Below are 14,596 nucleotides of genomic sequence, written 5' to 3' on the forward strand. Positions count from 1 at the left end.
GACTGTTCCTGTTTTTTGAGAAAACCACAATTCACATCGAAACATCTAGAGATTTCAATTACACTTTACAATATCCTTTGTAATATAATTTGTGAATGTCAGCTTGGCTACAATAAATTATGAAGTGCAAAAACGGCTTTCTTTGTTTTCTTTTTTGTTTTATGAATGTTTAAAAGTCTTAAATAATACTCAAATGCCGTGTAATGGCAGCAAGCACCACAACCGCACACAATCCGGTGTGTCCTGTAAGTGTTTTTGCGCTGGAGCAAAATATATTGTGAAATTATTTATATATATTCGCCGAGCTGCGCTCTGATTGGCTGCTCTCATCTCTAGCTCAGGAACCAGCCAATGGGGAAGTTGACTTGTTTGTGTGAAGCAAGCGGTGCAAATATAAAATCGAGAATAAGAGATGTTGGGAAATAAATTCATCTATGAACATAACCCAAAGAGGGAAATCGGCATCAGAAGGTTGTTTATACCTTTTCTACTCTGAAGACAGGCGAAGCGAGGATTTGGTGACGGAAATAGGTATGGCATATTATAAGGATGCTCTGTTGTAAGTTTACCTGGTAAGACTGTTGATATTGTATTAGTATTGCATTAGTTAACATTACAATTTATTAAAAAGTATTTTTAAACGATTAGATATTGTTTATAAAAATGTCTGATTGTGATTATTTCTAATTTCACTGTTCTGACATATGACAATATCTATAGCAGTTGTCCACTATACTTCAATAACACTATGTATTTTATCATGTCAATGCATGTTTTGGCGTTATGAACTCTAGTTGAATTGTGACGTGCTGTTTCATTTCTATATAAAGCGGTGTATTAGTTTTATGCCGCAACTTTGTTCAATGTCTACCTCAAACAGCTGTATAACATTCAACTTGCAAGAATAGCTTCGACAGTTGTTTATTTCCAAAAAAATGCTTAATGGTCGTCACGTAAGTGACGTTTTATTTGATTCTTGTTGTTATTCGTGCTTTTACATTTGCCGTCAGAAGCCGTGTGTTGCAGTTTCATAAGATGAATGGGAAATAGAACTGCTTGCACATCATATATGAGGTATATATTACAATGCTGGCATTTATACAGCGAATATTTATTTTGCTTAGTGCAGAACAATAGTGAAGCGATAACCAGGAAGTGCGTTTACCGCTTCTGTTATTCAGTGTGCAGAGAGTGTATACATGGAACAGCTGAGCTCTGTAAGGATGAGGAAGGAGGGGAGAGGGGTTCACATACACACAGGCGGAGGCACTGATGATGATGCCTGTCCAGTTCAGACCAGTTTTATGGCTGCTCGTTTTCCGCAGGATACTGCTTATCGTTAACACCAATTAGACACGGTGCAGAAATCAGGGAGGGAAGAGAATCCAAACAGCAAAACGACCAATTTCAGATGGTTTTAGTGAAGCGTTTGTGAACATATAAAACTATTTGTGTACGATTTATATTTGCATCCCATGAACCGCGTCGTTTATACAAAGCAACCAGAAATGACTCTTACACTTATGACGTACCATCGCTTCCCGTTTGTTTAAATAGATTTAGCACAAAGGTATCAGTAGCACAAAGCCATCGACTCGCGCCGCACTGGTTCGAACCGGCTGGATCTTGGTTTCACGTGGAGCTGCTTTCAGAAGTTGTTTATTGAGTAGCCAATAACGGGAGAAGAGAACCTTCGACTAGCCAATCGAAGGATAGGAAGGCGGGACTAGAGGCGGGCAAGTGGGCGGAGTTTCAGTCAACAACATTCTCTTTTGGAACTCAGCTGTTTTTTGTTTGTGAGCTGTTTTTGTAGCCGTCGAGACAAAGAAACGGGATATAAATGATGTTCGAGGGGAGCTGCGGTTATTACAAACTGGCGACGAATGAACATTCACTGTATGCTGTGAAAAACAATTGTGAAATCGTTGGGAGAATTAAAAAATATCTAAAAATGTAAAATGTGCCTTTATACACTACCGGTCAAAAGTTTTCGAACAGTAGAACAGTAAGTCTCTTCTGCCCATCAAACCTGCATTTATTTTAACTAAAGTACAGCGAAAAACAAGACGATTTTAAAATAATTCTACTATTTAAAATAACTCTTTCCGTTTTAATATATTTTAAATATTCAGCATCATTACCAAATAAAAAAAGCATCCTAACTAAATAAAATAATTAATTTCTATAATAATAATATAAATTATAATTATAGAAATTAATGCTTTTATTTAGCTAGGATGCTTTAGATTGATCAAAAGTGACGATAAACACATTTATAATGTTTCTATTTCAGATTAATGCTGTTCTTCTAAACTTTCTATTTATTAAAAACCCTGAAAAAAATCTACTCAGCTGTTTTCAACATATAATAATAATAATTAATGTTTTTTGAGCAGCAAATTAGAATGATTTCTAAAGGATCATGTGACTGGAGTAATGATGCTAAAAAATCAGCTTTGAAATCACAGGAATAAATTACATTTTAAAATATTTTTAAATAGAAAAGAGTTATTTTAAATAGTAAAAATATTTCTACATTTTACTGTTTTTGCTGTACTTTGGATTAAATAAATGCAGGCTTGGTGAGCAGAAGAGACTTCTTTAAACAACATTAAAAATCTTACTGTTCAGAAACTTTTAGTGTACATGTATTTAATGTACATGTATTTTATAATATAAATATCTAATACTCAACTCTATTGCCACTTTCACAGGATTTCCAAAGGTTTAGGGGGTTTTCCTCTGTATTACCAGCACAGACTGTATCATCTTCTTCAGTCATGGCTCCCTCACTGGCCACAGCCTTCTCCAGGCGATGGTGGATGGCAATTACCGCGGTGGTTGAGAACCTGTTGTTCTCCGCTGTCCTGCTCGGATGGGGTTCACTGCTCATTATGCTAAAATCAGAGGGCTTTTACTCCTACCTCTGCAGAGAACCAGGTAAGGAGGGGGAGAAATGAGTGCACTCAGGACAGGTTGTGAAACACTAATTTACTGAAACTCGTAAAGACATTTAATGCACTATAGATGCCAGATTCAATGCTGGAAATAATTACATGCACATCAAAGAAAAATCCTACCTATAATAGCTTTGTTTTCACTCTTTCCCCACTATGATTTGAACAATAAATGTTTGGCTCCTCAACCCAAAACATCTTTGGGATGGAGTTACCTTAACCTCTCTAACAAACATGTTGATTTGACCTACAAAACTTGTATTTCGCAACAGACGTTGCTTTATAAAACCGCAGCAGTTTATAGACTTTATAATCACTTCATTACCAGAAATCCTGGTTGTCTGGCACCCATTACAAGGCTCGTGAAGGAATCCAAACCTGAATATCAATCGATCACTGAGAGTCAGTGCACCTTATTAGGAAGCCCTCTTGCTTGTGTTGCCATTAGGAATTACAAACGGCATCTACAAGCTACTTTGGCATCAGAACATTGGCAAAGGGTGTGTAGATAATTCAAGCTCCATCACAGAGTTGATTTCACGGTAAACAGACTGGAGGACATCAGCCTGCTTAGCTTATATAAGACAATAGAGAATCTTTCAAGTACAGCTGTATCTTCTTAAGGTCTTAATATAAAAGAAACAGTTAAATCAAACAATAAATCTTAGGAAAACAATCAGTAATCTGCTAGACTAATTGGTTAGAGATGATTATTTGTGTATCCTAAGCACACAATACCAAACACACTCGATGATACATGAAATGAGTGTTTACTGAATAGCTGAAGGAGTCAAGACAATTTAAAGGGATAGTTCACCCAAAAATAAAAATTATCATATGATTTACTCACCCTCAAGCTGTTCTAGATGTATATGACTTTCTCCTTTCAGATGAACACAATTGGAGTTATATTTAAAAAAAAACCTGGCCCTACCAAGCTTTATAATGGCAGTGAATGGGTGTTGAGATTTTGAAGTCCAATAAGGTGCATCCATCAGTCATAAAATTACAAAATATTGTTTATACATTTTCAAATATGGATATTTTTTTTTACACAAACACGTTGATTCACTTCAGAAGGCCTTTGTTAATCACCAGGAGCTGTGTGGAGTACTTTTTATGATGAATGGATGCACTTTTTTGGACCTCAAAATCTCAGCACCCATTCACTGGCATTATAAAGCTTGGAAGAGCCAGGATATTTTTTAATATAACTCCGATTGTATACGTCTGAAAGAAAAAAAATCATATACACCTAGAATGGCTTGAGGGTAAATCATGGGGTAATTTTTATTTTTTAATGAAGTATCCCTTTAATAAAGATGAAAGAGCCTAAATGTTGCATAAACTTATAATTATTTATATGTTGTGCTTTAAAAGCACACCCTTTAATATAAATGTATTTTTTACCCAGTATTTTTGTCTTGTTTTTCAGCATGAATTATATAAACTTTGTTAAATTAACATTTATTTACTTGAAGTGCAAAATAACTTAAGTCTTGTTTTTTTTCTTGTTTATCCTTAAAACGAAAAACATCTTAACTCAAAATAAGCCTGAAAGGGAAAATGATAGTTTTTGACCACATTTGGGAGGGAACAAGGTCTAATATCTTATGTCATTTCACTTCTCAAGTAAATGTTTCTTAATTTATAAGTGCTTAGATATTTGTACTAAAAAACAAGACAACAGTCCTGAGTACAAAAAATATTTTTGCTGCATAATTAATCCAGATGAATTCAGTCTCAGAAAAAGATTTTTCAGGTTTGCCAACTCCTGGCAATAATGTGTATCTGGGTCACAAAGTGTCTGGTACATCCATGAAGAACAGTGTGTTCCTGATGTCCGAGATTAACTTTGTTTATTAATACAATCTGTATCCATTTGTTTTACATAATCATGTTCTGATGCCGTTCATGTAAATGTCATTATCACAGGGCAAAATAACTCAAAGGCAAGAAAAAACATGGAAGCCATGTGTGCCTTCGGGTATACAAAATTAAATATATCCAAAATATATATGTAAAGAAAAAAAGTGTGCAATGATAAATAAACGCTCAAGTATTTGATATCTGTTGACCTCCTGACTGTTCTTAATGTGTGCCATCATGTGGCTGCTGGTAATTCAACATGGCTGTTAATAGTTTCATAATACGCTTGTTGACACCAGTTTGAAGTTTCTTTTGGAGCGTCACACCTTGTTCTTCAAAACCTTCTTTATGTGCTGCTTTGATTGACTTTTTCAGGGAATGAGGTCAGGAGATTCAACCATGCTGCTCTCAACTGGCCCTGATTTGTTTTTCCACTATGAAATCTGCCTCTTAATCGATTAAACACACCTCAACTCTGACGAAACACCCGGGCTACTATGATATCTTATGACCCATTAGCACATTGGCTAAAAGTCAACACTATCGCCATGATCTCAAGGGTACCTCTGGCCGGCGTACTTCACGTATCTGGTGTTTCAGACTTTGTGGTTCACGCGCCGATGTGAAATCCGAGGCTTAAATTCCAAACACAAGAACCTGGCTTTTCTCCTCCTCAGATCTTCTTGCTGTTATTTTGGACCATTTTGACACTTTTACTGATAGGGTAGTGAGAGAGGACACAGATATCAGTGCATTGCAATCCTGTGCATTCGAACTTCCCTTTTTTTCTTTCATTTCAGCTGTTGTCAGCATCTATTTCAGAGATTCCAGACAGCAGGCCTCACATGTCTGATGACACACGGAAGTAAATGTGGCTCGAGCGTTTGCTCAGTGTAAATATGCGATTATCTTGCCTTTTCCTCACCTACTTATTTTCCTTGGACTCAGCTTTCCACCACACATCAGCATATCAGCTGGTTGGTTCTCTTTAATCAGCAGGCGTGAGGAAACACTGAGCAGGAAAATGCTTGTCTGGCTAAATGCTTTGGCCCAGCACATCTGAGTCTGAGTTTATGACATTTTTTGGGCTTCAGATTCGTGTTGAATTCTCTTTCTGTTCTTCTCTCACTTCTCCATATCAAAGCAAATGGAAAATTAGGCCTGGCTGTCTCTGGTTTTTGCTATTGCTGATTAGATTTAGAGGAACAATGGCTTCTGAAACATCTGAAATAGAGCTTCTGGCTCATTTGAACAGATCTAACAAAACATGTCAAGAACATCTATGAGTCATATATTTTACCCCAAAAGCAAAGGGAAAATATTTTGCATAAAGAAAATGGAGCCTGTTTTAGCTGTTTTTTAATCAAAATATTTATAAAATTGTATATATATTTTTAATTGATATTTTATTTATGAAAACTTACAGTCCAAAAGTTTGGGGTCGATAAGTGTTTTTTTTTTTTTAAATAATGTTTTTGTTTTAAACAAAGCTGCATTTATATAATCTAAATTATTTGATCAATAATGTTATGAAATATTACTACAATTTATTATAATTGTTTTCTATTTTAATATATTTTAAAATGTAACTTATTCCTCTGATGGCAAAGCTAAATTTCCAGAAATTACTTCAGAAATCATTCTAAAATGCTGATTCAGTACTCAAAAAATAAATAAATGAATAAAATAAACAAATAATAGTGAATTAGCAAAGCTGCATTTATATCATCTAAATTATTTGATCAATAATGCTGTGGAATATTATTACAATTTGTAATAATTGATTTCTATTTTAATATATTTTAAAATGTAGCTTATTCCTGTGATGGTAAAGCTGAATTACCAGTAATTATGTGATTTGGTATATATATAAAAAAAAAAAAAAAAAAAAAAAAAAATATATATATATATATATATATATATATATATTTTAATAAATAAATAAATGAATAAATAAATAAACAGTATTGAATTTTAAAACAGTTGTCTTTTTTAATATGTCTGTTAAAACTTGGATTTTTTCCAGAATTCTTTGTTGAATAAAAAGTTTAAAAAATAGCATTGAAATAGAAATCTTTTGTGATATTATAAATGTTTGAACTGTTACATTTGCCCTAGCTAAATAAAAGTATCAAAAAAGTGACATTTTAAAGGTAGTGCAACATAATATAAATAAAACTTTATTTATGCTTTCATGTGTGATTCATTTATCCTATTCATAAAAAATTGTTATAAAAAATAAAGTAACAATTCAAAAAATCTTAACAATCTGAAAATAGTGTTCATTTTTTCATACCTTTAGAATCTGAGGTGAAATGTGTCTCAAATTGTAGACTAAAAATAAAACCTTTTTTAATTCAATAATCTCACAAAAAAAGAGTAAAAACATATGCTGCTTTTTCTGTCAGTTTGTAACTGCTAACGGCAGCAGCTATTAAAACTGGTGTGTATTGACTTAAGGCAGCTCCTCCTTTATTACTTAGCAAAACATCTAAAGTTCAGCAGAAATCTGTCCTCTAATAAACAGTGAGTGTGATTTAACCCAATTCTTTTCATCTTCGATCCACAGATAGCACATTTGTTTGTTTACTGATCACATTCAAGCAAAAATCCCTCACACAAAGGCTCTCTGTCTCTTTCCCACCCTGTTACGTACATAACAGTTTCTTCCATATGCTGCAAACAGCCCCATCCCCCATCTGTCTGCCTCAGAACAAGTTATTCCACAACATTTTCAAGGCTGTTTGCTTTTCAAAAGAGCACGTGGATAAACCGTTTCTTGAATTTTCAAGAACCAAGACTTGTTGCCCAGCCAAAGCGTGATTATCCCCAGTCAAAACAACCAGGGGTGAAAGAACAGGGTTAAATGTTAGTCAAGCTGCTCATGCCTTAGCGGTTGTGGACAGTGTTGGTTTTAGGAAGCTGAACTCCAATCAGGGTTCAAGTATAGTGTCATGCTATTTCTGCTAGTTGTTTACTGGGTATAACAGCCTGTTTATTTGACCTCTTGGCCAGCATCCTGGCCGCTTTGGGAGGGGGGCGCAACGGTGGCCGCTATATCTCACAAAGGCGTTTCCTGTTTTACTTCCCAGTGTCATAACTGGTTTCCTAGAAGTTGGGTTCCCAATTAGTCCATAGAGTTTTGCATGTGACTACTGACTACCTTGCTGAATACACCGGCATTAATTTCCAATGCTTGTTAGTGCTAGTTTGGTGATCAGATTTCTCAGTTTGGGTTCTTTCTGTCTTGCCCTCTCCAATCCTCCAGGTAACGGTACAGGGCAGAACGTATCTGAGAATGAAAACAATACAACAGTAGTCCCAAGAGGCGAGGAGGAGGATAATCTTCAGATGAATGGCTGGCCCATTTGTAAAGAGCAAGATGAGATGCTGAACCTGGCTTTCACCATCGGCTCCTTCCTCCTCAGTGCCATCACTCTGCCCCTCGGCATCATCATGGACAAATACGGTCCACGCAAATTAAGGCTCCTCGGCAGGTACAAGAAAAAAACTGTCTTCTGAAAACTCTACATAAAAGTGCACTACATTTATATGGTAAAAAAAAAAAATTACCCCGGGACCCCGGATATTAAGACTTATTTTATACATATTTTGTATAAAACACTATTTTGATGACATGAAATGGTCGCACTCCGTGAGCTACTGGCACTACCTGTTGCTATTTTTACCAAAGCACAACTCTGAAATTAAAATACTGATACGATGCCGCTTTTGGTTGTCATTTTCAGTCAAAGGGAAACGAGAAGCTTAGTAAGAAGAGGAAAAAAGAATGGGAAGATGCCTGTGGAGGAATAAAACTTCCTCAAGACCCACGTCTTTGTTCTCTCCACTTCAGCTCTGATGCCTTTGAGGCTTTTAGTAGACCACAGCTACTGAAAGAGCTTACAAACGGCAGAAACAAGAAACGCTAGATGCCATCCTGGCAGGATGTAAACATGCCAACGCTTGTCATGACGCCGCAGACATTGTAGGAGTTTCTCAGCGCTGATTTCACTCAATATCCAGGGGCTTTTAGACTCCTTGTGGGGAAAATTAATGGTACGGCATTTGGTTTAACCCTATGCTTATATCCATCAGCACTTGTAGGCTCTTTCAGTAGCTGTGGTCATCGTCATAGTATTTTATTTTCCGAGTTGTGTTGCGGTAAAAATAGCAAAAGGTAGCGCTTGTAGTTCACTGAGTGCAACCATTTGACATCATCAAAATACCCCCCCGCCCATAGTCCAAAATATGTATAAAACAATGTGGATTTTTAAAATAACGTTAATCTTTCATTGGTTTTCTTTTACATTTTTCAGTAAGAGACATCATTTATGTTATATTAAGCCATACAAGTCTTAATTCAACTTTAAAAGAACAATTTCTTTCGATGACATTCAAATAGCATGACAGTTAGAGATTAGACTACAGAAATACTAACACTAGTACATACTAAATAAACACAGTCACCAAATCTTGATGTTGTTAACATTAACAATTTGAGAACACAGTATAACAATGATAATAATTCACACGGTTTGACGTGATCTAGGCTAACTTTGCCATTGTTAAATTTAATCACCATTGGTAGCGTGATTGTAAAACTTTTTTTAGTTGGTCAGAACAAAACTGGCATACATGTTTCTTACTTGTTCAGATGACATATTCTGGTGAAACTTCTTATTTTGGACATACTTCCAAGACGTAATATCTGTAATAGAGGGTTTGCACATACATCACGATTTGGTCAGTTACCCAGATGTGCAGCCATATTGGAGATACTCCGATGTAAGCAACAGCATGGATTGCACGGTTAATGTACTACTGAATATGTTGTTCTGCTAATTTATGCTGTCTAAATCATGGAAAAAATGTATGGAAGCTAAATCATATAGAGTAGGACTTAGTAAGCAGGAAACGGCACAATATTTTGACAAACTAAAGTTGTCCTGGTTCAGTTTGGCCAACTACAAGCGCCTGTTGTTCCTCAGACAGTTTTTTTGCACTCTTCTCCTTGATTTGTTATAACTTTTTGCAGACTATAGTACTCCAAATGTTTTTCCCGGTCCAACCGATTAGTACAGCCCAAGACATGACAATAATTAACCGTTGTCAGCAGCAATATTCAGTAAAATTTGAATTCGCATTGTTTACGTTCAGTGGCGCCAATATGGCTGATTGATGATGCATAATATATATACACACAAGCATTGGAAAATATTATGTCTCATAACAATAACATGAACTAATCTTTTCCTAGTGCCTCGTTTGCCCTCTCCTGCATCCTGATTGCATATGGAGCCAGTGACCCTAGAAGTATGTATGCAAATCCACCTAAGACTGCCATTACTGTTATTTCCTTTCCGTCTCTGCTGTCTTTGACCTTTTTTGTCTTTTTCTTATGCAGATCTTTCCATCCTGATCTTCTTCGCTCTGGCGCTGAATGGGTTTGGAGGAATGTGCATGACCTTCACCTCCCTCACAGTAAGTGCTCATGTCATACTCCATGGGTCTCCATGGGTGTCCTCTGCAGTCTTTTGCACAAAGGCCATGGTGCAGTCTTACACACTGGCCACATGCCACTGCTTCCTGCTCCCAAAAATTGCTGCATCATCATTTATGCATCCACCCAAAGAGATACTTTTCTTAGCTCCAGCATCTTAGAAGTTGCCTGATACTGGCGTAGAATGTGATTTGAAATTGTTTTTGAGCAATACCATCTAAACCACCTAGCGATGTTATAACATCTATGTAACGACCACAGGTCAATGACCTATCAACCACCCAAAACACCTCAGCCTTCTGAATTAATCAGTGTTTTTAAACAAATTAATTATTATATTAACTATGGGAGAAAAAGTAAGAGCAGTATGTAGTATGATACATTGAATCCAGACTGTAACGAAGCGGAGATGAGACGAGGATCTATGTGCAAGAGTTTATTGTACATCCAAAGAAAACAACAAATTATCCAGAACGGGGAACCCTTAGAATCCAGGCAAGAACAGGGAGCAACCATCACAGACATTAAACAACTGACCAAATACAGGGGAAAGACAAGGACTATTTATACACAGGGTGAGGTAATGATCTAATTGGTAACCGGGGTAACTGATGAGGGAGTGGGTGTGGTTCAATGAAGATCCATGGCAACAAACAAGGGAACAGAGGTACAGGGAAGCAGGGAACAATAAGACACAAAAACTACAAAATAAAAGTCCTTAAACACGAATACAGAAGACAAAGACCAGGCACATGACATAACCCCCCCTCAAAAGAGTGGCTTCCAGACGCTCCAAACAGAAATACCAGTCCAGGAAGGGGGAGGAGCTCAGGCAGAACTGGGGAAGGGATGGAGGGCCAGGTCCATGTAAGGGGAGATAAACAAGGGACTGAAGCAGAGCAAGAGGCCAGGGTGGAGTCGGCCAGATGGGAGGAGCTGAGGACCACCAGATCATGAGAGAAGACCTCCACGGCGGAGCAGGCGGTACCCAGCAGGGCGGAGCAGGAGGCTCAGGAGCCCTCCAGGGCGGAGCCGGAGGCAGAGCAGGTGGCACTAGAGCCCTCCAGGGTGGAGCCGGAGGCAGAGCAGGCGGCGCTAGAGCCCTCCAGGGCGGAGCCGGAGGCAGAACAGGTGGCACTAGAGCCCTCCAGGCGGAGCCGGAGGCAGAACAGACGGCGCTACAGCCCTCCAGGTCGGAGCCGGAGGCAGAGCCAGCGACACTAGAGCCCCCAAGGGCAGAGCCGGAGGCACAACAGCCCTCCCAGGCGGAACAGGAGGCGGAACAGGAGGCGGAGCAGGAGGCGCAGCAGCCCTGCGGGCGGAACAGGAATCTGCATCACGCTCTGGGACCTGGGGAGAGCAGGGACAGAGGAGGCAGACAGAATAGAGGGAGAAGGCGCAGCAGCCCTCCAGGGCGGAACAGGAGGCGGAGCAACCCTCCGGGGCGGAACAGGAGGCGGAGCAGCCCTCCGGGCGGAACAGGAGGCGGAGCAGCCCTCCGGGGCGGAACAGGAGGCGGAGCAGCCCTCCGGGCGGAACAGGAGGCGGAGCAGCCCTCCGGGCGGAACAGGAGGCTGCGTCATCGACTGGGACCTGGGGAGAACAGTGACAGAGGATGTAGACAGGGAAAAGGGAGAAGCAGAGAGTTTGGTGGTTAACGCCCCCTCCGTAAGAGGTTCTACGGCTGGCGCCGACACCTCTGGAGGCATTGGCGCAGCTTCTCCGACGGGGAAGGCCTCTGGAGCAGACTTGAGACCAGACGGGGCCTCTGGGGCAGACTTGAGACCAGACGAGAGCTCTGGTGCAGGCTTGTGATCAGACGAGAGCTCAGAGGCTGACCTGTGAACAGGCGTGACCTCAGGAGCACAGTGTGTAGCCCACACACACCACATGGCCACTGCCATTAAGGGAAGAGCAGCAGCGATAACGTCACTTGGCTTGTGAAGATCTGCTGTAACGTGGCTTGACTCGGGAACAACATGGCTTGACTCGGGAACAACATGGCTTGACTCGGGAACAACATGGCTTGACTCGGGAACAACATGGCTTGACTCGGGAACAACATTGACTTGGCTTGACTCGTGGGGAACAGCTGCTGTAGCTTGACTCGGCCCTGTAGCTTGACTTGAATCAGGGGTAGCTGCCGCAACAAGAGGGAGCGCCATCTTAGCTGTCCGTACAGCCATTAGGGGTGAGTCCAACACGTGGGTCATCATGTGGCGTGACTTGGAGACAGCGACCATCTTGTGGACTGGCTTTGGCGTGGCGGCCATCTTTGCGACAGGCTCTGGCGTGGCGGCCATCTTTGCGACAGGCTCTGGCGTGGCGGCCATCTTTGCGACAGGCTCTGGCGTGGCGGCCATCTTTGCGACAGGCTCTGGCGTGGCGGCCATCTTTGCGACAGGCTCTGGCGTGGCGGCCATCTTTGCGACAGGCTCTGGCGTGGCGGCCATCTTTGCGACAGGCTCTGGCGTGGCGGCCATCTTTGCGACAGGCTCTGGCGTGGCGGCCATCTTGTGCAGTGGGTCTGGGCTGGCGGCCATCTTGCAAGGAGACTCAGGAGTGGCGACCATGCTGTGAATTACCCTTTCTACTTCCTTAACAGAAAAAGGGGATTCACAGAACAGCAAAACAAAGTCTATATACTGTGACAGGGTCCAGCTGGGGTCCTCATCCGGTAAGTTTAAACTAACCTCTGGATCGAGTCCACTCCAGAAACAGTCCTTTATTTTGGTGTCATCTCCAGGCACTAGCTGGCTGTAATAAAGGAACTCCTCCACATAATATTCGATCGGTCGGCCGTTTTGAAAAATTGAGCAAAGAGTGCTCAGAGGGTCGCGATAAACTCCTGCTAGATCCATAGTTGGTCAGTTGTTCGGTAACGAAGCGGAGATGAGACGAGGATCTATGTGCAAGAGTTTATTGTACATCCAAAGAAAACAACAAATTATCCAGAACGGGGAACCCTTAGAATCCAGGCAAGAACAGGGAGCAACCATCACAGACATTAAACAACTGACCAAATACAGGGGAAAGACAAGGACTATTTATACACAGGGTGAGGTAATGATCTAATTGGTAACCGGGGTAACTGATGAGGGAGTGGGTGTGGTTCAATGAAGATCCATGGCAACAAACAAGGGAACAGAGGTACAGGGAAGCAGGGAACAATAAGACACAAAAACTACAAAATAAAAGTCCTTAAACACGAATACAGAAGACAAAGACCAGGCACATGACACAGACAGCAACTTCTTGAATGATTTAAATAATTCAGCTGATTTAATGATTTAATGACTCACTTATAAAAAAAAAGTCACTTGCTCCCACCTTCTGGTATAATCATTCCTCTAGAAAGAGCCACTACACGGATCTTTCTGTCTGGAATGTGCAAACAGCGATAAGTTGTTATCTATAGAGCGTTCCAAATCAGTTCTGTTTCATAGAATGAAGCTAAACAAACAGCAAGGCCACTCAGCAGTGCGTTAGCTATAGTTGCAACTTCCACTGAACTCTGTTGGCAACGAAAACATTGCAGCCATATTTGTTTTTGGGAAAAGGCACCCCAAAGCTGTTGTGTCTCTTTATCTGGTCTTTTGGTTAGTGTAACATCTGTGGTTCACTGGGTTCATATCACCAGGAGATGTAAAGAGAGCAGACTGGGTTGAAGTAAACAGGAAGTTGTGCTGATTGCCAGCTGAAGGGTGGTTGTCTCTTGTTTCGGCACGCTGCTCTGAGGTCATAGAAACTCGCTCTGGGGTCTCGTGAGTTCATAGCTAAAGGCACAGCTGTTCCCGCAACTAGTTCTTCTGCTTATGTTGTAGATGTTCTGTCACGGGTTATTTTACCTTTGCAGCATGCTTTAGCCTGTCTGGACAAACCTCCATCTGTTACACACACAGAGAAAAACACAAAGAGAGAGAGAGTGGAACAGCACAAACTGTTATCTCAGCTGTTGGGTTCTTATAACCTTTTCCCAGCTGTTCTGTATAACTGTGTGTTTTACACTGCTGGTAGTTGAGGCGAGAGGTTAGAACCTGGGGTTCAAAGTATAGTTCTGACTGTCTGACATCTGTTGTTTGGGTGCATCTCTTAATAGCTTCATCATTGTTACTGTTTTAGATTTATTAAAAGGATAGTTCAACCAACCCTTTCTGACCCTGCATACAAAACAACGCAACTACCACATTCAAGGCCCTGAAAGTATTAAGGACATTGTTAAAAAAGTCCATGTGGCCTTAGTGGTTCAACCGTAATGTTATGAAGC

General features: G+C 40.2%; 1 protein-coding gene across 3 annotated transcripts in view; it reads left to right on the forward strand.

Annotated features, from left to right (window-relative positions):
• The first annotated feature begins 368 nt into the window (after positions 1–368).
• slc43a2a (solute carrier family 43 member 2a) overlaps positions 369–14,596 on the forward strand; it is a 33,936-nt gene continuing 19,708 nt past the window's right edge. For 2 of the 3 annotated variants that reach the window (XM_051129138.1, XM_051129140.1), the window contains exons 1-5: positions 369–531; positions 2,715–2,940; positions 8,095–8,323; positions 10,087–10,142; positions 10,234–10,310. In XM_051129138.1, the coding sequence (XP_050985095.1) occupies positions 2,781–2,940; positions 8,095–8,323; positions 10,087–10,142; positions 10,234–10,310 (522 nt within the window). In that variant the 5' untranslated portion in view covers positions 369–531; positions 2,715–2,780. Of the gene's footprint in view, positions 532–1,010; positions 1,075–2,714; positions 2,941–8,094; positions 8,324–10,086; positions 10,143–10,233; positions 10,311–14,596 lie in introns of all 3 variants that reach the window. The other variant, XM_051129139.1, reaches the window with a different exon arrangement.

Source organism: Labeo rohita, chromosome 15 (genome assembly GCF_022985175.1).
Source record: "Labeo rohita strain BAU-BD-2019 chromosome 15, IGBB_LRoh.1.0, whole genome shotgun sequence".
Classification (NCBI taxonomy): domain Eukaryota; kingdom Metazoa; phylum Chordata; class Actinopteri; order Cypriniformes; family Cyprinidae; genus Labeo; species Labeo rohita.